Source organism: Diadema antillarum, unplaced genomic scaffold (assembly GCF_040938485.1).
Source record: "Diadema antillarum isolate AM-2024a unplaced genomic scaffold, OU_Dant_1.0 seq00000178_RagTag, whole genome shotgun sequence".
Taxonomy (NCBI): Eukaryota; Metazoa; Echinodermata; class Echinoidea; order Diadematoida; family Diadematidae; genus Diadema; species Diadema antillarum.
This window is the reverse complement of record NW_027271245.1, coordinates 22,142-49,972: the sequence shown is the minus strand read 5'-3', so window position 1 is coordinate 49,972 and position 27,831 is coordinate 22,142. Positions and strand designations below refer to the sequence as shown.

The 27,831-nt window shown below is 37.0% G+C and overlaps 1 protein-coding gene across 2 annotated transcripts; it reads left to right on the top strand.

The window, feature by feature from the left end:
• Nucleotides 1-262: 262 nt before the first annotated feature.
• LOC139728413 (uncharacterized) lies at nt 263-21,920 on the top strand. 2 transcript variants are annotated; one of them, XM_071639357.1, is made up of 5 exons: nt 263-430; nt 3,506-3,793; nt 8,104-8,334; nt 19,356-19,637; nt 20,953-21,920. In XM_071639357.1, exons 2-5 carry the CDS (start codon nt 3,538-3,540, stop codon nt 21,267-21,269), a joined length of 1,086 nt encoding a protein of 361 aa, XP_071495458.1. In that variant the 5' UTR covers nt 263-430; nt 3,506-3,537; the 3' UTR covers nt 21,270-21,920. The 2 variants fall into 2 exon arrangements, with proteins under 2 accessions (XP_071495458.1, XP_071495459.1); XM_071639358.1 differs by lacking the exon at nt 263-430 and having other exon boundaries at nt 3,313-3,793.
• The last annotated feature ends 5,911 nt before the right edge of the window (nt 21,921-27,831 follow it).

Sequence of the window (27,831 nt, the reverse complement as noted above, 5' to 3'; positions counted from 1 at the left end):
GTGTGTGTGTTAACTTACACCCCTATACTGCGTATATAGCGATAAATTTTCAGAAAATTAGCAGTACATGACACTGGCATGTCAGACCGGACACCCGCCATGGAGTGATACATGATACATGCCTGGTGCTGTCGCCTGTCCTCCAACAAACGAAAGTTACGTTCAGAATTGAGCAAGACTACCAGTATACGAACATTCGATGGGAATTCCCAGGTCCTGACGGACGCCATTATGTTCATGTACTACGGTACACGTATATTGGTGAAGGTGCACGAATGAGAGGCACATACAATGTACTTGTAACATTGCAGGATACTGTTGGTCCTTTAAAGCACAATTGGTTTCCGGATCATGGGACAGGTTTCTGTTGTGGTTGTGCCCACTGCACAGCTGCTAGCTATCAGCATGATCAGCGTGTCAGCCTTCGTCTGTAAGTAGCGTACAGGGTGTCACCTCCTCATATGAGTATACTTCTCAGTACATGGGTCGCTCGGCGTCTTATCACTAATGGCACACCAAACGCATATGGAAGTTACCAGTGATTACAAGTATACAGTCTTTTGGTATTAAAAGCACAATACTGTATAGGGTCCTTTGTATTTCAAACCAAGGAGGTATGTGATACCTCCTTGGTATATAACTTAACTGAATTTTTCTAACCGAAAAACCCTGGATATGATGGGACGAATTTTCTTTCAAAACATATGGTTTCTGAAATATAGCTGAGCTTCTTATGTACACGTATTTAACCTGTCACTTAGCACTGGTTGTTTCTGACAAGATGAAAATTGTTAATGTTATAAAGGGACATCGACCCTGAAGAATTAACAAATTAAAGACCGATCTTTCCTTTCCCAACATTCTCGAAATTCAAAACCTGTACACACAATCACTCGGTCCATTGATATTTTTTGATATTTTTTTTTCATACATCTTTTTAAATAGATTTTTTCAAAATTCTTTGAAACTGTTAACCATGATATATTCTTTATATGGAATAATTCAAGATGTCAATCATTAGATTTGTTTGAGAGTTAAATTTGCAAAACAGAAGCCAGTTTGTCGTTGTTGACCCATTGAGGACGAGTCTCGAGCAGGGGCAGGTGTTTATGGGAAATGAGGGTTGTAGCAAAATCAGCCCGTCCTCAACCGGTTAAAGGGATGGTACAATTTCATTTGAGATGGGGCTTCAGGTTTCCAACGTTGCTTTGATAATAACTTTCAGAGATAATGAGAAACCTCTTATGACATATCCCAACATTCTCAAAATTATTTGAAAAGGTGGCTCATTCTCGTGTTTATATTTTTCAAGGTTGGTAAAAAAACACAGTAGGGGCCCTATGTGAATCTCAGTTTGGTTTTCGAAAGAGATGCATATAAACTGTCCAAGACATTTCAAAACCTGTACACACAATCACTCGGTTCATTGATAATTTTTTTTTTCATACATCTTTTTAAAAAGATTTTTCAAAATTCTTTGAAATGGACAGAAGTATTAAACCTTAACATGCTATTGAAAAATGACGGAAGTTGATCATGAATATATTTAGACATTATTACTGCTACTTAAATGATATTCAAGTCAGAAACCTTTAATGTTTTAAGTTCATGAAGAATCAGTATGAGCAAGGAAATGCGATAAAGTACAAGTACGTATAACTTTCTTTTGTAATTTAAAGATTTTATTTTGGTAGTACCGCAATTTCCCCATACATATTCGTATTTATAAGTGAATATGTTTTGGTAGGCCCGCTCAGTTTCTAAATAGCGTGCCTCGAAGCCTGTCACTGGGTTGTATGTTGTTGTCGTTTTATTCCAGTGTTCATTTGTGTGTGTGTGTGTGTGTGTGTTTTTATACTTATTCGATGCAAGTATACGTGGTACACATTCCGATTAATAAATGAAGAGGTTCTTGCGCAGTACCTGAGGCTGAAACTCCCATCTCCACATAATGTGGAAAGAGAGGGGGATTGATCGGTTGACTAAGTGAAATTAGTGATCGATTTTACAATGGTTGCTCCAGCCGGTAAGAGATAACCCCCCCCCCCTCATTTTCTCCAGCTCCGCATCTTCTCCTTTCCCGTCAATTACCGCATGTCTAAAAAAGCACACTACATGTACACTTCGCGAAGGAGCTCAACTTCATCCAATCAGGGCCCCATTTTATTAAAAAAAAAGTTGATATGATAGTAAGTCCTGCTGTAATGCCAATTGTCATGGTAGCGACAAGAACTCAGCTTCCTAATTGGCTGTTACTTGTGGATATGGACAGTTGCCGTTCGAGTTCCCATACATACTTTATGAAATAGGTCCCAGGTTCTAGGGGGATTTTTCTGAAATGATCACTTTGTTCATGAATAAGCATCTTCAAATATCTATCCAATATGTTGTATTGGAGAGAGATTCGAGGGGACATGTTGAATGAATCAATTCCACTGAAATAAAAGTATCATGAGCTTTAATATCCTAACTTATGTGGCAGATTAGTTAAAAGTCAGTTATAACTGACAACAGTCGTAAGCCTTTGAAAATTCTGCAAGGTCACAAAAATCAACAAAGGATGTAGATAACAGATATTCTTTCTTTATACATCGTAAAAAAAAACCCACAAATGATAGCAATAACAAAGATATACAGTCTATTACAACATAACGGGCTTTTCTTTTTCAGTCTAACTGGGCTCAAGCATGGACCACATAGGTCATGGCTCAAGTGAGCTATAGCGATCATTCATCGTAAAAAATAATAGGAATCCTTAAAGATATTCTTCTCTGCACTCTAAAAAAGAAAAAAAAAACTAGGTTCAGCTTTGCATCTTTACCATAATGTCACACCGGGAGTATGTTTTCGGGTGCAACTTTGCAACTTTCAGACGAGTGTCACTACGGGAGCACCTTTAAAGGTACCGTTTACCATTGGGAGCAGTGATTTAAAAATGTTTGAGATATCACATTTGGGGCATAAGTAGGTCAATTGTATCACAAAACATCCTACCATATTAAATAGAATCGTAATAAAGCCTAGAATATGACTAGATATCATTGTTTTTCCAAAAAACAAAACAAACATAACTGTAGACGGTTTAGTCTAGAAAAATTTTCACTATAACTATTGTTCACATTCTGTACAAGTAAACAATACTTAACATTGATTATATTGTTTCAAATTTGTACGTGTCTTGTTTCTATCCCTATCTCACATTTTAGAACTATTTTGAAGCACTAAAGCCGGGTTGTTTTTCCATTGCTAATGGTAAATAATACTTTAATAGCTGAAACTTATTGCTGCACTTTTCTGGTCTGAAAGGAGCAAAGTCCATTTTAATCTTGCATGACCATGGAATGGTGGAGAGGTCCTCCATTCATTCGTACCTTCAGTCCGATTAGTGTTATTTGCTTTTGTTGTTTTAAGAACACAATGTTACGAAGGCCTACGCATTGTACTCATGTGATATGTGACGGTTCAATACTCATTTACTAATTCGTACATGTCTCCTATTCCTCAGAATCACTGACCGTGTGAGCAGACACCGTCACCATGCCAACGATCGGAGTTTGCACGTCTGACATGGAGACCAACATCCAAGCTCTCCTAACGCGTCTTAGAGAAACAAGCAATGCTGATATCAAATTCGTCAAACTACCGTACAATGATGTAGGAAGCTACCCACTGGACTCAATGAACGTGGATGGCATTATTCTCTGTCACTCCAAACACAATCGCCGTTTTGCCCTCACCGATGTTACAGACGCCCTTTACGATGGATTTCTGTCCAATGCGAAGAGAGTTTTCGGTAACGTTCTGAAACATTGACACTCATTAGAAAAGAAAACTGATTGAACTACAAAAAAGGAATACAAAACAACTTTGTTTTTTACACACCCATGTCTTTTTAGAGACAATGGTCTGTGCATGTGTTTTAACTGTTATTTATACTTATTTTAAAGGGCAATACTTTTATGGCATGGTCAGGTTGACTTTAAGATCAAAATCAGAAAAGCAGAATATTAGATTGAAGTCACATCAAAATCTTAAGTGAAGTAAGAAAGTTTCTCACGTTTATACCTATTTTTTTTTTCACAACCCTATGAGAAAATTAGCTGGAGATCATGAACAAACAAAGGTCTTATTGTTTTGTGAACGAAAATTTAGTCAAATTTATGCAATTAGTCCATAATTTACTAACTTCCAACCTCTCTCCTAAAAGTGGCCACTGATTTTCATTGCAAAGCAGAAATGCATTAAAAGCGAAGGATAGAAGCTTCTTTTTGATTTCATGTCGAAAAAAAAAAGATTAATGAAGGTCAGCGGAAGGCTTGTAAGGAATAACGTCATTCCTTCATTTCATTTGCATATTTTGACAAAAACGACGAAATATACATGACATATTTGAATGCTGCTTCTATAACTCTTTTCATTTGATATGGGTCAAGTCGAATATGCTGTCAGATTGTGACTAATTATGAAAAACAGTGATATTACACTGCTAACGATTAACCCAGGTACTTCGTGACGTCAGTACTGCTGTAGAATCAATGGATGCAAATTTTCTTTCTTTCATGAATCTATGAGACGTCACGCGATTAAAGTGCTATGAATGGACTTCAGAAATTGTGTTAGAATTAAATGTTTAGAGATAGTTCATTTTATTTCAGGTTTTCTTGCTTAATCTCAGTAAGACAAAGAATCAAGGTTTTGATACCGAAGAGATATAGTACAGCTGACAAGCTGAAGTAACCCAAAATCTGTCAAAAATCAGTAAAATGAGCATTTTAGCCATTTTTCTATTCATTTAGGTTATATTTTGTTTTATCGAGAAGAACTTCAAATATCTTCATGCTATAAGAAAAAAAAAACATTCAAAGCGGACTACTGCAAGGGTGGAAACAAGGTTTAATCCTTACGTATACTTCAACACGGTTTGCATTTTTGTTGTCAATATATTTATCATTCATTTGATATTCAATTTCTAGGAGCGTCAAACAATGAAAAAATAAGTTGAGAGTGCAAAAATGATAATAATGATAATAATAAAAAACGGCAAGCACAATGCAACCAGTATCGTTTGATTTTATCGTTTGATAATAAAGGTTTCTTTCTCGAAGGATCCACGTCGAACTTTGCAAGGCTTTTAAGAATGGATTACAAGTAGAACTATTTTATTACAACACAACATTTTCTCTTGGGAGGATATTCAAGAAGAAAAGATGTTTATACAAGAATACAAGTGTAATTGAAACAGGTCAATAGCACAATCAGGGTATGCAATTGTGTAACAGGGCAAAAATGAAAAAAACTTGGTGAAAATGCTTTTTTTGTTGTTTGTTGTAGCTGAGTGTTCAAATTTTCATTTCATGTAAAGAAAGAGTCAAAATTTTGCATTAAACAGCGCATAAATTAGCATTTAAATTAGGGGTGTCGAATTATATTGAAATGACTAATATATTGGAAAAATTCATTAAAAAAAGGAGATTTTTTTTTAAAATCTGATATTGCTGTTAGATATTCCTGATAAATATCCCTTTCATTCACCACCAGCACATAGCCATGACATATCACAAAATATGAATGAATTTCATATTTTCACTTCTCGAAATGGATGATCAATTTTGTAGGCATTATTTTGAATTCAAATAAAACCACTTTTACATATTTAATCATATTTCACTTTTGCCAAAGAGTGAAGAGGCGAAACTTTCAGGAATAGGTAACAGACATATAGTGGGCAGTGGCCATTATTACAATTTTTTATGAAATTAGGGCTGGTACTTTGGAAGATATTATATTTTTCATCAAAAAATTATCTGTACAGTTTGACCTAGTTGAATGTGCGCACAGTGTTTGGATCAATTCTCATATTTGTAAACACAGATAGAAGAATGAATGTGAGATTTATGATGACTTGAGTTGATATCCAAGCTGTGACACTCAAACAATGACACATTAAGCCAAAATACTATGTTTTTGCTTATGATATCTTTAGAAATTGAACAAGCATTGAAATATGAACACTGAACACTTATCATATGACCTTCATGCAGTATAACATGGGCGTGTATTGCACTTTTTTTATGCTCAGCAATTTGTAAAAATATAAAAAAATAAGTTCCTATTGCTCAATTTGCTAAAATTTTCACACAATAGATTCTACATATGTACAATTCATGGTTAAAAAACAAGGATATTCAATAAGGGGAAAAGATTCTTTAAAGTAGTCAAATTAGGATATACCTCACTGAAAATACTGAAAAACGGCTGCACTTATTTTACTCAGCATTTGAAAATGGCTCAAAACTCAAAACTGCGCACCATATTGTAGTGTGTCTTCAGTACTTTTAGGAAAAGCAGAAAAATAAGCTGTTTCTCCATGTATAGCTGTACAGCATGGGTTAAAAGGTCACAATGTCACAAAAATAAGCCAGAATTACACTCCTACAAGGATGGGACTTCAGACCTTATAACTTTCTCCACCTGAAAGAACCACTGTTTTTTATTGCATGCAAGCAATGCCAGGAAAAAATCCATTAATTTGATACCAAACACATAGGGGTAGACTTAAAATATGGACCTCAAATCTTGATTTTACGTAAGTTGTAAAACGCTTTTTTGACGCATTACGTGGGTTTTGGGGGACTTTTTGGTAATTAATCTTTAATAATTAACAGTAAATGAGAAGAAATTAGCTATTGTCTTACCACATGTGATTACTGATGTCTTAGCATGCTGCATGTGAATTTTTAAGTCAGTTGGTGCATTCTTTTAGAAGTTACAATTTTTTAAAGTGAGAAAGTCATGATTGCATACCCTGATTGTGCTTATCACCAACAATAATTTGAATTGACACAGAAAGATAACATCCAAGAACTATGTTTGATTGTGATATCATCTGAAATATCATGAAGAGTGTGGGACTACATACATGATAAAATAAAAGGTCCACATTTCAATTTCACGTAGTTTCATAATCTGATAATTATACAGTGAACATTTTCTCTCAATGCACATATCTAAAGTAACGATGAAATTTCTTTTTTTTTTTTGGTTCATAGCATGCACCCCACACACACTTTATACATAATTTGTATGATGCAGGGCTTGACATTGTTGCCACCAGAGAAACTAATACTAATATAATATAATATAATATGATTTTTGATTGAATCATTTCTTTATTCAAGAAAATGTTTATACATAACCAGGTCAATTATCCCTTTAGATAATTGCAGGTATACATCGAAAATTACAAATCACAATTTCAAGAACATACAATACAAATAACATTCATGAGATTAATGCGCCAGTATCAACAATTATAATTTCTTATTTAACGCTAACAAACATTATAACATTTATTTCAATTCTATAAATATATATATATTTATATATCGGACATTATTTTATGGAACCTTCATACTCCGGACGAACTAATGATCGGTCGATGTTCTGCAAGTCTTTTTTTTTTCCGATTTCGTTTTATACAAAATCAAAAATTTAATTAACTTTCCCCATAAGAAAATATCCGTGGTCCTAAAAAACTATAGTGGGCCTTCTTTCAGTGTAATCTAATTCCATATGCCAATATAGAATATAGAATATTGCACTTATACACTACTAATTAACAAACTTTAACATTTTGCATACTGTATATATATATATATATATATATATATATATATACATATATACATATATATATACATACACATATATGTATATATATGTATATATATATATCATTATATCAGTTCAAGTCTTTATTAAAGTCTCATTTGTTTGTAAAGTAACTGTCATTGTTTTGTAAATTGATTAATGATGTGTTTTAGATTGATATACATGTAATTTTCTTTTGTTTTTGTTTTTGTGTATTCTTACACAATGTACTAGTATCTGCCTTTTCTCATTTCTAAAAGCGCTTAGAGACTTGAATGTAATTTGCACTCCATAAAAATGGTTTACTATTATATATATATATATATATATATATGTATATATGTGTGTGTGTGTGTGTGTGTGTGTGTGGGTGTGAAAATGATAAGGCTCATTTAATCTCATTTAATCCTGTTTGATATGTGTGTGTTCGTTATTCATAAATCTGCTAAACAGGGAAAGACAACGTGGCCGTCATCGGACATGATTTCAAATGGCCGTTAGGGGATGGTGAGTCAGTGAAAGAAACGTTCATGGAGAGGTTTAAAAGGGAACAGCCGACTACTTTCCAGTGCTCCAGGCTCGCATTGATTTGCGGCAGGCTGGACAGAATAGTACATATGGACGAAGATGACCTGCAACTGCTTCAGGAGTTTATGGCAAGTTGTCACCGAGAGCAGACAGGAGGTGAGGACCACTGGTACAAGTGTAAGTGGTGTCTCACCCCCCTGTACTTTTGCTGTTTTGCTATGAAACCTCTCTGCAAGAGTGATGATTTTACACAAGTCAGTGAAACAGTTCCGTTTTTAAACTGAATATGTTCAACTCGTGATCACGTGACACTATACCACCTGTACGGGCATAAAGGCATGATGATGGCTTCCAGTAGCACCGGTATCCTCGACCTTTGATGGGCGCTCTTGGCGCCTGATCGAGAATGTCTGAACTTCAACTGTTCAGTCAGTTATCCTGTTGGGATATCTAATTGCCGTTATCCGAAGTCAACGTTTAGATGCGATTGTTAGGAAGGCGTAGGTGAGCAGCAAGTGTTCAGGTACGTAAGTCATGAAATATGCTAACTACTGCCTTCCTGATCAATCGACGGAGGGCATTCCAAAGCTTGGGTTCGAAAAAGATTCTGTCTCCCTGAGCTGTGAGGTTGAGAAATTCCTTTGGTCTTGATCTTGCCTGGATGATTTCAGGCTACGAGCTGGTAGGCCTCAGGAGCTCTGAAATGTAAGATGGAGATTTGCCTTTAAGCGCTTTAAACACAAGAACAACATGCTTAAAGTTAATCCTCTCAACAATAGCAGGGAGGTGGAAGTCTCTTCTCAATCTTTTGCATAGAATAAATTCATAGCCGTAATATTCATTCTTTTTGCTTTCACATGATATCCCATGCGTAAAACATGATCAACGCCTGCCCGAGAAAACTTAATTTGAAAATATGCTTCCATTTTACCCAGGTAGATACTAGTAGATAGTAAATAAGGAGCCAGTTAGCTTTCCCGACATGCCCAACTTGGCTGATAACAATGTCCTTCATGCTTCAATGAATTTACACACGCATGAAGGGAGGGGTAAAAGGGATTGTTACAGACGGTTCGGTTGTGAATAGGGTCGTAAATTAGCACATGATCATGAGCTGGCTTGACCATGCAGATAACTACAGAGCAAAAGGTGTTCATCAGCAGAATGTTTGGGAAGGTGGGGTGGGAGTAACGGACTGAGAAAAACCTTCCGAGCCTTCCCCCCCCCCCCCAAAAAAAAGACGACTTTCTGTCCTGCACTTGCACATTATTTTGAAATGTTAGAAGCGCAAATTCAGTGATGAATAAAGTGATGTACCCTCTCTTTCTGCTTCACCTCCCCCTTCAAAAACTTAAAAACCCTGTCAGTGAGGAAGGACTAAATACGCGTGAGGGAAAAGTAGAAAGGAATGAAAAAACAGTGAAATAAGCTTGAGGTACAAAATCACTGTATCATCCTGAGAATACTCACGATGTTAGTCTTCAATTATTGATTATGTCTCATAGCTAATTCAAAATAAATGATAACAAAGGGTTTTCCCCCCACCCCCCGAACAACATTCACTGTAGCACTGCGGTTGTTTTGGGTGAATTCAATGGTGCAGATGATCCCATTTTCTAATGCTAAGTCGAGAGAGCTGAATGCTTGTTTTTCGACTATCCGTAGAATCGGTAGAAATGAAGCATGTTTTCCTGTAATTTTTTCTCAAGCGTGCGTTATTCATATTTGACGCGTAAGGTCTCATATAAAAGAGGAAAACATAAATATTTCGGTAATGAACTTTGTTTTTCGAATACGCAACGTTAAAAGTCTGAAAAAATCACTTAAAGTCACCATTTTCGCGTGCAAATGAAAATTTGGTAGCACCAATGTTCATTGTTCTATATAACTCAGTTCTAACTCATTAACGACGAACATCAAGTTGTACATCAAATGAAAGAAGAAAAGTTTATCAAAATATCCATTGATGTATATCTCATACAGGAAATGTATGTTTTCAATAGTAAAAAGTTGCATGAAAACCCGGTTTCGTTTTTTTCTGGGACACGCTTTTTTTCTATGTACGTTTTTGTGCATAAACATATACATTGTGAATGTATTACATATAAAATCATGATTGTGAAATATGCTTAACTTGCCTGTATATAGCAGCTGTTTTGATATGTTATTAAATTATTTGATTATTTTGTTCATTATGTGTCATTCTATCTTTTTTTTCATAATGATTGCATAGTTTCATGCTGCAATCGAAGTATGATTACATGATTATGTTTGATATTACCCAAAGGAAATGTAAAAAAAAAAAGCTGCAATTCATCCGTCTGGCAGTAAATTGATTTTTGGTCAGCCATTTATACTTACTACCTAAAATCAGAGGTCTCCGTTCCTTGATCTTATGTGAAATGTCATAGTCCAGCCATAATTCCATCTAGTTGTCCAGGGATATGTCAAGAAAAATAAAAATGAACAACATCTGATGGGGCGGGGGAGTCAATATCAACCGTCACAAAATTAATTAAACGGATGGTATATCATATTGGTGGAGATGAAAATTGAGTTTTAAAGTTGCGAGATACCAAGAACCACTCATTAAATAATATAGAGCATACTAGTCGAAAAGAATTCAAAGTTTATGAGATGACAATCAGTTTGGAATGGATGAGTAATTCAAAAACAAAGTAATTCAAAACAAAGTAATTCAAAAACAAAGCAATGTTGATAAAAGGTGGGTCCCGTCTTTTATTGGGATTGCTGTTTTGGATATTTTAGCCATTTCAAAACCAAATTTTCATCAAATAAACGTTTAATCCGTCTTTGAATTACCTGATCTTTCATATTTCATGAGAGGCTTATCATTTTCTCACTAAAAAGTGGTAGAGACCATATGTTTTTATAGGTCTCGACCAAATCTATACAATCCCTTGAAAGTAATTTTCTCTTTGCTATGGTTCCGCCAGGTTATTCAAAGATAATATTTGTTTTTTGGATAGCAATATAATAATTGTATAATTGCCTTTGTGGTGGATAAATACGAGTGGTCGAGATCACTGAACTTCAAATTGGAAATTGAAGGTCTATGTAATTATAACACCTATTGGCCCGGGGGAGAAGTGGAGGTACCCCATGCAGTTAACTTTGTGGCAGTTGATATCTCCATTTTTTTTATTGTTTATTTGTTTGTTACTTATCACAATGTATTTCGGAATGACATATATTTAGAGACAAATAAAACAATAAATATAGCACATCAGTGGCAATCATGGCTAGCGTGTGCATTAATATGTTCAATAAGGAGAGCTTGTTCACGTTCTTCTGTCCATGGCATGATGTGCTCCTTTTTGCCCGTAAGCGTGACTGCGTGTGGTTGACATCAGTATTGCGTCATTCCAGTAAAACCATTTATCTCCATCTATACAACAATTGAATTGATCGTGACATGATACCAGCTGACGGTATTGCGGTCACTCGCCAGGGAGAAACAGAAGAATACGTCATTACAGGCCCCAGTCACATAATACTCTGCGTCTGGCGTTACGTCCAAAAAAGTCATATTTTCTGAGTACTCCCGCGATCCCTTGTCGTCACTTGAAAATTTTACAAAACGTATACGAATAAAAAATGCGGGTGATACGAACAGATACGGCCAGATGCGGATACTTGAGGATAATCTTAAGAACTGACACGCAATTTGATGTTCCGACCTGCGTGAACTTCCGAATAGCTCTGAACACTTGCGGAAATTTGCGAATATTTACGGAGAGCTGCGGATATTTTTGGATAGTTACGGAGAGTTACAGATTGGTATGAATAATTGTGGACAATGTGGTTTCATCGCTCTGACGATCCCTGCTCAGTCAGTGTATTTATGACAGCAATATTGTACCGTCTTATATTGTACTCTTGGGAAAACAGAAATTATATTACAGGTGTACGTGAAAGTTGTGAAGATTTTTCGTATTCCTTTAATTTGTTTTAAAGCACAAAAAAAAAAGACAATTGAAATTTAGCACCTGAAATTTGAATTTTGTTCGTGGAACTCAAATATGAATATGCATTATAGATGTACAGAACACATAACATTTCAATCATACAACAAATAAAGACAATATGGATCGATAAGTTAAACAATGTAGTAAGAAAATATAATCTACAGTCATGAAATAGACAAACTTTGGTTACGCTGTAATTGTGTATCGATATTCATGACATACTGGGTTGTGTGTTAAGGATACTGTCATGATAAAGTTATGCTTATTTCAAGATTAGAAAAGACTTTACAACACCCCCGTCCCCCATCCAAATGCAATATGTATATATATATATATATATATATATATATATACAAACATGTTACACACATTCCATGGAGTGTAAAGTGTAAACATACGAGAAAAAATGCGGGCGATACGGACAGATACGACCAAATGCGAATACTTACGTCCACTTGGGGATATTCTTACGAATTGGCACGTAATGTGTTATTTCAACTTGCGTTAACTTCCGAATAGTTCTGAACACTTGCGGAGAGTTGCGAATATTTATGGAGAGTTGCGGATATTTTCGGATAGTTACGGATAGTTACATATTGTTATAAACGATTATGTACAATATGGTTTTCTCTGACGATCCCTGCCAAGTCAGTGTATTATGACAGCAAGTTTATCACATATTGGACTGTCTTATAATGTACACTGGGGAAAACTGAAATTGAATTACGTATAAGTTGTGAAAAAATTTGGTATTCCTTTATTTTGCTTTACAATAATAAAAGATGAAATTTTGAACTTGAAGTTTACATTTTATTTGTGCAACTTAATTTATGAATAAACATCATAAATGTAAAGAATACATAACATAAATATACCACAAATAAAATACAATGTAGATCGATAAGTTAAACATTAGAGTAAGAAAATATTACTTATAGTCATGGAATAGACAAACTATGGATTACGCTCTTATTGTGCAGTGATATTCATGACTTACTGGATTATTTTAAGGAGATTGTTATGATAAAGCAATGCTTATTAAATTTCCAGAAAAAAGACATTAGGACTGTTGAACACCCATCCCACACCCAAATGCAATATATTAAAAAAAAGATGTAATACACATTCCATGGAGCGTAAAGTGGGTAAGACTATAGAGACATATTAAATTTGTTCTCATTTTATATAGTTTATCGCTGTTCAACACCCCATCTCCTACCAAAAATATAGCCTTTTTCGAAATATAAACATTCAAAGAGTACAAGAAAAAACTAGAAATGTCGCTATGGCGACTGATGCCTCCGCCATAATGCATGATTCTCCCAATAGGCGTATAGTACAATGTCTTCACAATGTGTGATCCATGACAGTTTCACATAACTGGCAAAATATTGAAATGGTTGTGAACTGGGTTTGCTATAATTTTCTAAGAGTGCAGGAACACATATTTGGGGAATTTTGGGGAAGTTTATGCATTGAGTAATTTCCAAGGTATGAAGAAAGAGTGTGATGACGGTACAAAATAGATTGTGTTTTTTTTTTTTGGGGGGGGGGGGCATTGAAACCTGGCCTTTGACCCTTAACCTTTGACCTTTGACCTTCTGGTTGGAAATTTCCCAGAGAATCTCCATTAGGTAATGCATGTATTAAGTTTTGAAACTAATAATGCAAGCATTGCATCGTATGGGGGAAATAGTAAAATTTTGAGGAGTTGACCTTGACCTTTGACCCCTGACTATTGACCCATGACCCCTAAGTTCCCTATATAATCCCTGCCAGTCAGTACATGCGTATGCACCAAGTTCCATGAAAATACATTGAACCATTTGCGAGAAAAGTGATATTGCAACATTTTCACCTTACCTTTGACCTTTTGACCTTTGACCTTATGACATGAAACTCTCTCTGGAGAATCTTTGCGCAGTAGTACATGTCCACACCAAGTTTCAAGAAAATACCTTCGGGCATTGCATAGATATGGGGGAAATTGCAACATTTGTAGCATTTGACCTTGACCTTTTGACCTTTGACCTCTTGCCAATGTCACTAAAATCTACTCAACTAATTGTTCCATCATACATCATCCTTGGACCAAGTTTGGTGAAAGCTGCTTCATCCAGTTTTGAGTTATCACGTAAACAGATAAATTTTAGGATTTGACCTCTGTCCGATTTCACAGAAAAACTAATCAAGTACTAAGTAGTTGTCCCATCATACATCATCCTCCAACAAAGTTTGGTGAAATTTGCTCCATCCATTCTTGAGTTATCGCGTAAACGGATACAATTTCATGAGTTGACCTTGACCTTTGACCTTTGACCTTTATCCGATTTCACCCAAAATCTAATCAAATAATTGCCCCATCATACTTCATACTTGGACCAAGGTTGGTAAAATTCCAGTAAATAATACTCAAGTTATCGCGTAAACGAAAGCGGACGGACGTACGTACAGACGTACGGACGTACGGACGTACGTACGGACGGACGGACAACCCGAAAACATAATGCCTCCGGCACCACTTCGTGGCGGAGGCATAAAAAGTTCATCACCAAGGGTCAACCGATGTCATGTGTACATGGGTGCCACATAAAATGACCATTTGTGGGAGATATTTCAAAACTTGACCATGCGGTTCTGCCTCTCCACTGCTCCGACTGTGTTGTAGCATTCCTTCAGGTAAAGGCGCTGCAGCTTGGCAACACGAGTTGTGTGGCTTCCCACGAGTCTCTGTGTTCCCATGCGAGTGGAAAACGGAAAACGTCGAAGGACGTAATCGTCCGCAGCATCCATAACTGTCCGCAAATATCCGTAAGCGGACGAAAATGTTGTGATACGTTAACTTGCGGTTACTTTCGGATACTTACGGTGGACGTAAACGAACGCAAACGGACGGGAGGTGAATTCTTTTGCGGATTGTCTGCGTCCAAGCTACGGATAGTTACGTTCAGTTACGGATAATTACGTTTGATTACGGTTACTTGCGTAAGTCTGCATCCACGGAGTCCCTCTGCGAAATTTTGAACATTTCAAAATTTCGCAAGCTTGGCGCCGTCATTTTGCGCTTCTTTACGGATGAGTTACGGACAGTTACGTCTACATACGTCCCTGCGGATGCGTGTGTTCACGCTGCGTCTCCCTTCGTCTACTCATCCGTATCTATCCGCGGCGGGCGTAACCCATCGTAAAGCAAAGTGTGACTGGGGCATTAGGCCCCAGTCACATTATGCTCTGCGTCCGGCGTTACGTCCAAAAGTCTTTTTTTTTTCTGCGGACTCCCGCGGATCCCTTGCCGTCACTAGAAATTTTTACAAAACATACGAAAAAAAAAATGCGGGCGATCCGGACAGATACGACCAGATGCGAATATTTCCGTCCGCTTACGGATATTTGCGGACAGTTACGGATGCTGCAAACGATTACGTCCTTCAACGTTTTCCGTTTTCCACTCAACTTGCGGTTACTTTCGGATACTTACGAACGCAAACGGAAGAGAGGTAATGTTTTTTGCGGATGATCTGCGTCTAGGCTGCGGATAGATAGCGATAGTTACGTTCAGTTACGAATAATTACGCTTTGTTACGGTTACTTGCGTAAGTCTGCATCCGTAGAGTCCCTCTGCAAAATTTTGAACATTTCAAAATTTCGCAGGCTTGGCGCCATCATTTTGCGTTTCTTTACGGATGAGTTACGGACAGTTACGTCTACATACGTCCCTGCGGATGCGTGCGTCCACGCTGCGTCCCCCTGCGTTCACTCATCCGTATCTATCCGCGGCGGACGTAACCCATCGTAAAGCACTGTGTGACTGGGGCATTAGTGTTATGATACTTGTGGTTAATTTCGGATCCATACGGTAGACGCAAATGGACGGGAGGTAAAACTTTTTGCGGATGGTCTGCGTCCAAGCTACGGATAGTTACGTTCAGTGGCGGATAGTCACGTTCAGTTACGGTTACTTGCGTAAGTCTGCATCAGTGGAGTCCCTCTGCAAAATTTTGAACATTTCAAAATTTTGCAGGCTTGGCGCCGTCATTTTGCGTTTCTTTACGGATTAGTTACGGACAGTTACGTCTAGGGCCTACATACGTCCCTACGGATGCCTGCGTCCATGCTGCGTCCGCTTGCGTCCACTCATCCGTATCTATCCGCAGTTGACGTAACCCATCGTAATGCACTGTGTAACTGGGGCATAAGTGTACGTACTTAGTACTCGGCTCGAGCTCGGTATCGTAGGCCTATTGTTATGTAACTCTGCCGGCGGCGTGTATGGCGCGCCATTTGCCCAGTAATTCCGATAAACTTAGTTTTTCAACCGATAAACTTAGTTTATCACCGAAAAACTCAGTTTATCATTCGATAAACAAAGTTTTTCGAGAGAAACTCTGTTTATCGAGAGAAAAACTGAATTTATCACCATAAACGTAGTTTTTCGCTTGATAAACAGAGTTTATCGATAAACTTAGTTCATCGCTCGATAAGCAGAGTTTCTCTCGAAATACTTAGTTTATTGACCGATAAAAATGGCGCGCCGTAGACGTGTGTTCTCCGTCTGCATTTTCACCCTTGGCATTATTATAGACATTATGGCTTCTTCTATAACAAAACCCTCAATCCTGATCAATGCTTTTAATTGGGCCATGGCTAGTAGTTGTACCAGTACTTAGTATACTAGGAGTACTTGTGCGCATGCAAGGCAAGGAGTACGAAAACTTCATTAATTTTGCACCATATGACTCTGCATTGGATACAATGAAAATGACATGGTTGATCCTGTATGATTGTTGGACGTCAAAGATTATTTTTCAGTCACTATTTTCTTCCTCTTTTTCATACATTAAAGGGAGATAGTCAGAAACCACTCTATGAAGTGTCAAAGAGCATGCAATTTTAAAAGGTATCAAAAGTTTATTTGATGAAAATCGGTTTTGAAATGACTGAGATATCCAAAAATAAGGTGAAACAAAGAGATCCTAATAAAGTTGTGGCATGTCGCCTTTTATTATTATCACTTTTTTGGATATCTCAGCCATTTTAAAACCAATTTTCATCAAATAAACATTGAATCCTTCTTAAAATTACATTTTCATAATTCATGAGAGGTTTCTCAGTATCTCACTGAGAAATGTTCAAAACATGAATCCCTTACCTCAACCAGTACTGTACAGTCCCTGTAAGGCCATCTTCTGAAAAGGGTAACTTATGGCCTTCAATTTATGATGGAGAAAATTAATGATGATAAGTGATGGAAAAATAAACATGTGATGTTAGGATTTACTAGGAATGCTACTCTTGAGATAAGAGGCAGAAAAGGTGATTTGAGTTATGACAAGAATCTCTTCAGAGAACTGAGCCACCTGGAGAGATGACAACCACTGTTCAGTAGTGTTGTGTGTTTAAAACTGTTCACATTTATAAATGAAAGAACATTCTTATGTCAAAGAAGCATAGCAACTCATAAACTGCTGACTGTTCTTACAGCTTATTAAGTTTTTTTCATGCACACTGTCACAAGTGTCATCCATGGGTGGAAATTGAGAAAATCTACATTTCAGATGGAACAAAATGTGGGTCTAAAAAAAACCCACAAATGTGAAAGTGTGTGACTTATACTTTATTTCAACTTCAACTTTCAACTTTATTTTCACCTCCATCAAAATGAACAAAGAAATTTATGTACATTGCTTATACACGGGATATTTGTGATACAGAACAAAACTTGAAAAGGTACATAAGAAAATTATGAAAATGAAAAGTAGATGTGATTACATCTTTGTTAAATACATAAAGCGTATAATACAAGTCAACTAAGGATGAGGATGGAAGTGGAGGGTCCCACTAAGAAGCAAAGCTTGTACGATATGGGACCCTCAGAAAAATACACAAAACATCAATATAAAACACAATAAACGAACCGATGTCAACTGACATCAAAATGATTGGGAAGAGGAAAAAGAGAGAAAAGGAAAGGAAAAAGAAGAGGAAAAAAAGAGAGGAAAAAAAGGGAGAAAAAAGAGGGAACTACAGCATGTGCCATCGTGGACGCAAGCAATCTGGATTTCATAATGTAAAATAAGTGATAAAATACAAGCTGGATTGAATGTAATACAAAACATTTATTATACGTAGTTATGTTGGTAAGAATGCAGGAGAAAAAAAAACACATCATTATATTTAGAACACAGAGAGGGACATAGTTTAATAGGAGGACTTATGTAAAAAAGAATGATGACTTGACTGAGATGATAAAGGGAAACTAACTCTGTTGGATGTTGTAAAATTTCAATAAAAATGATTTTAATTTATTCTTAAAGGATATTTGCCGCTTCCAAACCGCTTGCCGCTTATTTGCCGCTTCCAAACTTCAACGTTCCACTGTAGCTTTCAACAGAGTAACCTGTTTCCACTTGATACTAATTAGAAAACACTAAATATCCTGAAATTAACTTATCTATTCAACAATCCATAATATTTTTTTTAAAAGTTTTGTGATGCAGTTCAACATACGCAACCAGGTTAGATGTGGATGACTGTAATATCATGAGTGTTTTGCTGCACATGTACACGCTAACTCTGCTCAGTCTATTTAGTGGTCCAATTGTAATCAAGACAGTTTTTAGTGCGTGAACTGGAAATTACATGTTTATAGGGAATGAACAATATCACTGCATATTGATAGACTAGTTCAATTTTGAAGTTCAATTCATCTTGCATGATGCTGCTTAAAAGATTAACTCTAATATCCATTTTGGTTACATGTCTGCAGAGTAGCTAATTAACTTTACAAAATATGGATCAGAAGTAAATAATCACTTTGTTTGGAAATAAAGTCACAAGGGCAGTAACAGTGCCTTATGTTTGAAATAGTCGTTTTGTCGCTAGATGTCTTGACAAAATTAGTCATTGTAACTCTAGACAATGACTGCAGACAAAATTCTGACATATATTAATAAAAAAAGTGCAGACATCGAAACACAAACTGTTATACTTGAAGAAGCATCATGAATGAATATGCTACAGGAATGCCTTACCAAAATGCAAAAGGCTCACTGAATACCAGTCAAAGATATGAGGCAATATTGTGATTTAGACTGTGAAATGGCTTAAATTAATTAGTCTATGTCTTGCAGACTGTTTGTATCAAATATTTCTTGCGTAAAGTGACAGAATGATACTCATCTTCCACAGAAGCTCCAGTCATCATCTGCAGGATGTCAACAATAATTGGGGTCTGCTCATCTGCCAGGCGGGACAATGTCAGTGGGCTGCTATCAAGGCTGAACAGAATTCCTAACGTAGGAGCTGAATTTGTCAAGCTGCCGTACAATGACCTGGACAGGTTCCGACTGCCAAGAGGGCGCCTGCACGCAATCATCCTCTGTCACTCCATCCACAATCGTTGTTTCGCGATTACAGATGTCAGAGACGCCCTCTACAACAAGTTCCTGCCATATGCCAAACATACCCTCGGTAAGTCATAGCCACTGCCCTAAGTGGTCGTAGCATTTCAAATAAAAATTTGTGCCCAGACATTGTAGTGAAACAAGGTCATGTTAACACAATCTGCACACAGTGCTTTAAGCCAAAGACTGAAGTGAGCTATAGTGATCATTTATTGTCCCGTATCTGGCGTGTGATGTGCATTAACTAGAAACAGAAGGGATAGAACTTAGTTGGTCCTACATTCTTGCACATGTATTTGCACTGGTGTGTAGGGACTGCTTGATTGATGTAGTTAGAGAGTTTGGCATGACAAACCAACCTAGATCGATGTATTTCAAGGTGCTTACGACAGCTTGTCCACCAAATTGTCGAAGCCCCAAATTCATACAGTGACTCAGCAAATCATACAGAGCTGGAGTCGAGCTATTTACTTTATAAATTTGATCCATGTTTTTCTTTCTCCATAATCACATCGAAGGACACCTAATGTACTGAGGAATAAAGACTGGCAAACCAAAAATAAACCTATGTTGTGATGTATCAAAATTTAGCAAATGTACCAGGGAAATGTGCCACTTTTATTTTCTGAATTACTCAAGTACTGTATGCAGTAGCAAAGCATTGAATTACTGAATATCATTTATTGACTGTACCAGTTTATCATTGCCTAGTAGATGTATCAGATAAAGGATTCTAACTATCCAGGTCAGAACATATTGCTTGCTCTATTTTCTAATAACTTTACAGCAGTGTTTCAATTTGCGTAGATTTCCAATAATGATATTGTAACCTACCCTTCATCACTTTAAAATTTTCTAAAAAATATGAAATATTTCAGTGATTTTATGTCAGACACGTCTCAAAGGTTTTAGGTTGATAGAAAAAATCTGTCTTGTAGGGAAATGCCAGAAGCTTGATCATTTTTACTAGATTTCTTTCCCTATCCTTTCTTTTATTTTCCTCTTACAAATTTGCTTAAAGGTATAATTTACCATTTGCAGATGAAACAAAACCCAGCATTAGTGCTTCAAAATAGTTCTAACATGTGAGTTAGGAATAGAAACAACCACTGCAAAAATTTGACCCAGTATATTCATGTTAAGTATTGTTGAATATATAAAGTTTCCAGATTAAACCATCTACAGTTATGGTTTATGACAAAAATAGTGATATCTCCTTATATTTCAAACTTTATTGCAAACAATTTATATGGTAAGATGTTTTGTCATACAGCTGGCCAACACATATGCATAAAAAGTTATATCTTGAACATTTTTCCAATCACTGTTCCCAAAGGTAAACAGGACCTTTAAATTTTCTTTCCCTTCTAATCCTTGTGAAGGCAAACAAAACGTGGCAGTGATTGGACATGACTTCTCTTGGCCTCTCTCCAAGGAGGATGTTCAGTCAGGTATCAGCCACAGTCAGAAGAAGAGGAGCCAGATGACAACCTTTAGGAACCAGCAGCCTACGACCTTTGCTTGCTCGTCTCTGGCCATGGTGTGTGGAAGACTTGATGCAAACTGGGAGATGGATCCTGAGGACTGGGAGAGCTTGGTGTGGTTTGTGACCAACGTGACCACATTGAAGCAAACCTCTTTCTTGCAGCCATGGTATCTTTTTGCAGCATCTCTGTCTTTTTCTGCATCAGCTTGGTAGGCGGTTTGACTAGATCTTGCAGCAGCACCATGCATTTGATGTTGAGGGTTATTTTCATTTGTGGCACATCTCTCCCATCTGTGGCTCTTCTGCCCTGGGTAAGATGGATCTTACATGAGTACCGAGGTGACAGAGCTCGAGCAATAGCTATGCTCAGCACAAAGGTGGAAGGCAGCCCAAGTCCTTGGTATATTGTGCCATTTTGGAAAGCCCCGTACAGTTTCTACCGATATTGCCTGCAGCGTTGGTGGTAGGGGTATGGGCGTGGCCAAAATGATTGAAGAGACCGCACATGTCCATGGTGATTTCACAACCCCCTTTGAGTATTATTAGTATTCTCTCTCAAGTGAAAGATTTCAAGCAGCTTTTGCCTGCAAATTTACAAACTATGATATATGAAGTGTCCTTCCAATCAGCAAAGTAGGAAAATTTCACCAAGGTAAATAATATCCCGCGATGACAAACATATATGACGAGAACAATAACATAATTTATTGCAGAACCAGAGAAAAAACAAAACAAAAACAAAAACAAAAACAAAAAAAACAAAACCTCACAAAATGTTGAAATCTGGCCTGTTAATCAAATTGGCTACTTTAAAGGTTGCTGTGATATGTTTGTTTTCCTCAAATTTGCCTTTAAAAATTATCTTAGGAGGGTCCCTTTTTTATGCTATATGCTGCATATCTTTTCATATTAACAAAAAGTGTTTCAGATCATTAAAACAGTAAAGATTAATCCTTTTAAATATTACCTTTGACTGAAGAGAAGTGAGCATTTGATACTCTTTGCAAGTACAATATTGTACAATTCAGTTGTCCACATAGTTTGAGATATATGATGTTATTGATTTCATGATAGCTTCATGACATTATGTTATGCAGTGAAAATTAACCATAAATCATAAAGTTGAATAACTTGTATACTCTGAGTCATGCAAAACACCTGTTTTATCTCATCCTCACAATTGGGGAATTGAATTCTAACAATTTCCATTAATATTGTACATATATTTCAACCTGTTATATTTTAATTCATTGTTACATCAATGTATTCATGCAAATGCTATGAATGGAATAGGACTGTCCCCAAAGTGTTATGTATACTGTCATGATCCAAATTGCTCAAAGTTGCTTCATCTGGGAAAATGGCTCTCAGGGCATGAAGAAAAACACTTATTGAAGAAACATTTGGACTGTGTTGTAAATACATTGACGATACTTGTGCTGTTCTGCGTTCAGTACATTGCAAACTATACAAGTCATAGCACTGGTGTACAGAAATCATGCTAATACACCTGTACAAGATTAAGGCCTTTACTTTTCTATCAAGAGTATCAGAGTGGATCTGTATCATGAATTGTAGCCAGCTGTAAGCTCAAAGAAAGTTTTCCATGCTAAGCATGCAAGACACTTTGTTTAATACATAGCTGTAAAGCATGGCATGAAAGATTGTTTTTGAGCTGCCCTTTGCTGTAGACAGAGGATACTTACAGCAAGCATCAGAATTAAAGCCGAAAGAACACTCTTGTATTCATCTTCTTTCGACGTGAGGTGGCAAAGTTAGAACAAGGCTCTTTCCATGTGTAAGATCTGTGAAACCGACAGTGCTTTTATCAAGTTTTGTGCATAGAAATATTTTCTGCAAACACATCTCCCAAATACATGTATACTCTCTCTGTGTTGTTTTTGTTTTGTTTTGTTTTGTGTGTTTGTTTGTTGTTTTTTTTTTTAGCCAAGTGGAGTTGTTCTTCCTTTTTGCTTTTGTGATATTACCTAAGGGGAGGAAGGTACAATATGGAGCGGGGCAAAAGTATTACCACTGACATTGTCATTTTCCCCATTCAAATACACAATAGATTTTTGCCACACTTGGCTGGAATCATTCTTTGGGACAAGGAAATAACATTTTATGATTGTTTTCAGTGGCTCCCAAGTAGGGCTGAAGAGACCCAAATATCAACATCAAAGCCAATTGGGCTTCTAAGTGGATAACCAGTTTGGAAGGAGGCAGACCGTTTACATTATTTATTTTCTGTTTTTATTTTCATTTTTATTTATTTATTTATTAATTCATGCAATGCCCCCAAAGATCCAAAGTACATAATGACATCTCCATATCAAGTATAAGATACTCGGGTATTATTTTGTGAAGATTCAGGGTGGAGACAACAATTTTCATGAGAGCTGCAGAGATAGACCCAGTGCTGAACCAAGCACAAACAAGCACTTTCATCATTTTTGTCGAGCCCACCGGAGGTGCGGGGAGACTAAGGGATCGCCTGCAGCGTCTGTCCGTCCGTCGTCCGTCCGTCCTTCGTCTGTCCGTAACGCTACAAAAACTTCAATAACTCTATACTCTGGGCTTCAATTGCAATCAAACTTCGAGGGAAGAGGGGTCATACAAAGTTTCACATTTTACCATATATGAAGGTCACCTCAAGGTCAGAGCTCACAGGCAGGGGTCAATGAACTTTAGGGCCCAATGTTAAGTTTTTATGGCGCGTTTCTATTATGGGTCATAACTTTTGATCCATAGATCCGTTTGTTACCAAACTTGGATGGTAGATGTCCCTTTGGGAGTGGATGGTCACCACAAGGTCAAAGGTCACAAGCATGTGTCAACGAACTTTTAGAGCCCAATTTTAAGTTTTTATGGCGCGTTTCTATTATGGGTCATAACTCCATTTGTGACCAAACTTGGATGGTAGATGTCCCTTTGGGATTGGATGGTCACCACAACATCAAAGGTCACAAGCATGGGTCAACGAACAGTTAGAACCCAATGTAAAGTTTTTATGGTGCGTTTCTACTATGGGTCATAACTTTTGATCCATAGGTCCGTTTGTTACCAAACTTGGATGGTAGATGTCCCTTGGGGAGTGGATGATCACCAGAAAGTCAAAGGTCACAGGCAGGGGTCAACAAACTTTTAGAGCCCAATGTTAAGTTTTTATGGCACGTTTCTATTGTGGGTCATAACTTTTGATCCATAACTCCATTTTGTGACTAAACTTGGATGGTAGATGTCCCTTGGGGAGTGGATGGTCACCACAAGGTCAAAGGTCACAAGCATGGGTCAACAAACTTATAGAGCCCAATGTTAAGTTTTTATGGCGTGTTTCTATTATGGGTCATAACTCCATTTGTGACCAAGCTTGGATGGTAGATGTCCCTTTGGGAGTGGATGGTCACCACAACATCAAAGGTCACAAGCATGGGTCAACGAACTTTTAGAACCCAATGTTAAGTTTTTATGGCGCGTTTCTATTATGGGTCATAACTTTTGATCCATAGGTCCGTTTGTTACCAAACTTGGATGGTAGATGTCCCTTGGGGAGTGGATGATCACCAGAAAGTCAAAGGTCACAGGCAGGGGTCAACAAACTTTTAGAGCCCAATGTTAAATTTTTATGGCACGTTTCTATTGTGGGTCAAAACTTTTGATCCATAACTCCATTTGTGACTAAACTTGGATGGTAGATGTCCCTTGGGGAGTGGATGGTCACCACAAGGTCAATGGTCACAAGCATGGGTCAACGAACTTTTAGAGCCCAATGTTAAGTTTTTTATGGCGCGTTTCTATTATGGGTCATAACTATTGATTCATAGGTCCGTTTGTGACCAAACTTGGATGGTAGATGTGTCTTGGGGAGTGGATGGTCACCACAAGGTCAAAGGTCACAGGCAGGGGTCAACGAACTTTAAGGGCTCAATGTTAAAGGACAAGTTCACCTTCATAGACATATGGGTTGAGTGAATGCAGCAATATTAGTAGAGCACATCATTGAGAGTTTGAGGAAAATCGGACAATCGGTTCAAAAGTTATGAATTTTTGAAGTTTCTGCTTACTCGAGGCTGGATGAGAAGACTACTATAGCTTGTGATGTCACATGAGTACAACGGTACAAAGAAAGAATAAAGAAAATTCAACATATTTTCACTTTTCTCGCATAACAAAAGAACACTTGACTTCTCTCTTTCAGAAGGCAGGGGGAATAATATTACCCTTAATATATGTCAGTAACAAGTCGAAGAAATGTGCACTTTATTCAAAAAGTCAAATTTTGTGAAATTCTCTTTTTATTTTCTTTATATGGTTGTACGCATATGACATCATGCACTGTAGTAGTCTTCTCATCCAGCAGTGACTACGCAGATACTTTAAAAATTCATAACATTTGAACGGATTGTCCGATTTTCCCCAAATTTTCACTGATGTGTTCTACTAATATTGCTGCATTCACTCAATCCACATGTCTATGAAGGTGAACTTGTCCTTTAAGTTTTCATGGCACGTTTCTTTTTTGCCTATATTTTTTCTCTTTAATATCTCTTTTTATCTGTTATATCTCTTTTATTATCTGTTATATCCCATATCCCATTCGCGTACAATTTCTTGTACGCGAATGGGCGAGACACATTATGGCACTTGCCTTGTCTTCAAGATGTATTCTGAATAGATTAGGTAGAAATCATCCTTGGTAGTGCTGGTGACTGTAGATATTCAAAATGAATGAGTAATTATCGGGGGGGGGGGGCAGAGTATGCAAGGGAGCTGTAAAGTTCAGTCAGTCATCGTGTTCCTATCTACATGAGGATATATTTTTTCCTGTGTGTGTGTGTGTGTGTTTAGATGCCATTGTAGGTAGATTATGATACAGTCATTTTCATTACTTTGTTATGCCCGCAATAAAGTATTTACAATTCAGTAAATGAAATACCATTTAGGAGAACCATAGAAAAGTTACATCCAAAGATATGCCACTCAAATGACAGAAGTGAGACACTACTGTGTTGTGAACCAAAGAAATTACAGTCAACCTTGCCTAATTCGTATGTATTTGGACTGAACAAATAGTTTTTGTCTTAGATAAGATTTGACTTGTGAGGGATTAAAATAAAGAGAATATAAAGAGAAGAAGTTATCAATAATTACTTAAGAAGCCGATAAAACGACTAACGTTCGACATTTTGCCATTTCTCTTGAAGTATATTCCCTACAAAAATTTCACTTTTGCATGAAAAAGAGGCTTACATTTTTTTAAATTCAGCGATCAATAGTCCTGTTCAGTGAAAACATGAACTTACTTTTCATTGTTATGTCAGGCATGTCTGTATTGAAGAATAAAACTAGTACTTGCCAGTTGATTTCTCTAGCTAGTCATCTTACTCGGATGCCCTGTTAATTTGTGTTCCGTTGAAAAGTCAAAATAAATCTTAAATTAAATTGAACTCTTAATTTCAGTGTGCATCGTCTATTGGAGAAAGTCTGGATGGAACTGTATGATGCCAGTTTGAGAGAGAAATAAGATCTGTAACTTAAAGTGTGTTGTCAGTTTTATGATTAATTGTACATTTATGAGTGAAGAGGCTCTGGCAAAATCTGCAGCAATTACTATATGTATATAAACATCAAAGGATTCAAATAAAACTTTATGAAATAGTTCTTTTTTCGTTCTGCGTTATTTAACTGTAATACCAAATATAAATGGTCTAATGAATAATAATACTGTATGATGAGAAGATAAAAGAAATCACACAAAAAAAAAAAATGGTTTCTGGGACGTGATTGGTAAAACTGGCCCAGGAAGAAGCTTCCTTGACTGTCGCAAATATTCCTCTCGAGGGAGCTTAATACTGACATCTTCCTTACGAGTTTCATGCTTTGATTTATACTGTAATATTTTGTTCTCCTTTGCCCGATACTTCATCAAAATTAAAGCAAAATATGCTTCGGGCTGGCCAAAATTAGTAAAAAATTGCAGTAATGATGTAGCAACGATACATGTATTTTTTCCGTATAAATATTTTTCTACTGATTTTTTTAAAGAGAGTTTTTACTAGGCGTAAATATTTACAACTGAGTAACGCAACAATTCAACACAACAACAACAGCAACAACGCCACCACCAACAATGCGGGGATTCCCCGATTCCTCCGAGCGTGTACCTGCCTAGCCGCGTACGTCGGTGAACAGTACTATGAGTGCGCGGGTACCGGTGACCCGCGCTGGGGAACTGCAGCTGGCTATGCACGCTGAACAAATTTTACAGTAAAGTGTATCTACTCGCTTTCCCCCATGGCCATCTTGTGAAATGTAGATTTTGTGCCGGTAGCTGGTGCTTGTGAACGACGGAGACCAAAGAGTCTGCACTTCGCCATCTTCTTTTTACTCTGCATATATTATATACACATTATATACGACATTGCTGGTAAGCCCATTTCCTCGTTGCTAGACAATTTTAAACGCAGTTTAAAGTCTCAGTGCTGAGACTGTAGATAGAGCGAAGTGTCGCTGGCAAATAATGACAATATAAATCAGCTAGGTGTGTGCGGTCACTCGTACCACACCAGGGAGAAGAAGTGGCCGGCGCTAATTACTTTAGACTATCAGTAGGCCTATGTATAATATATATATATATATATATATATATATATATATATATATATATATATCATATTCTGGCACCAAAATCAGTATTTCCAAGCACTCACGTAGATACGAACCAAATCGGATATATCGTCTCTCAATGCTGCTCTTCACGAGATTCGCGACGTTG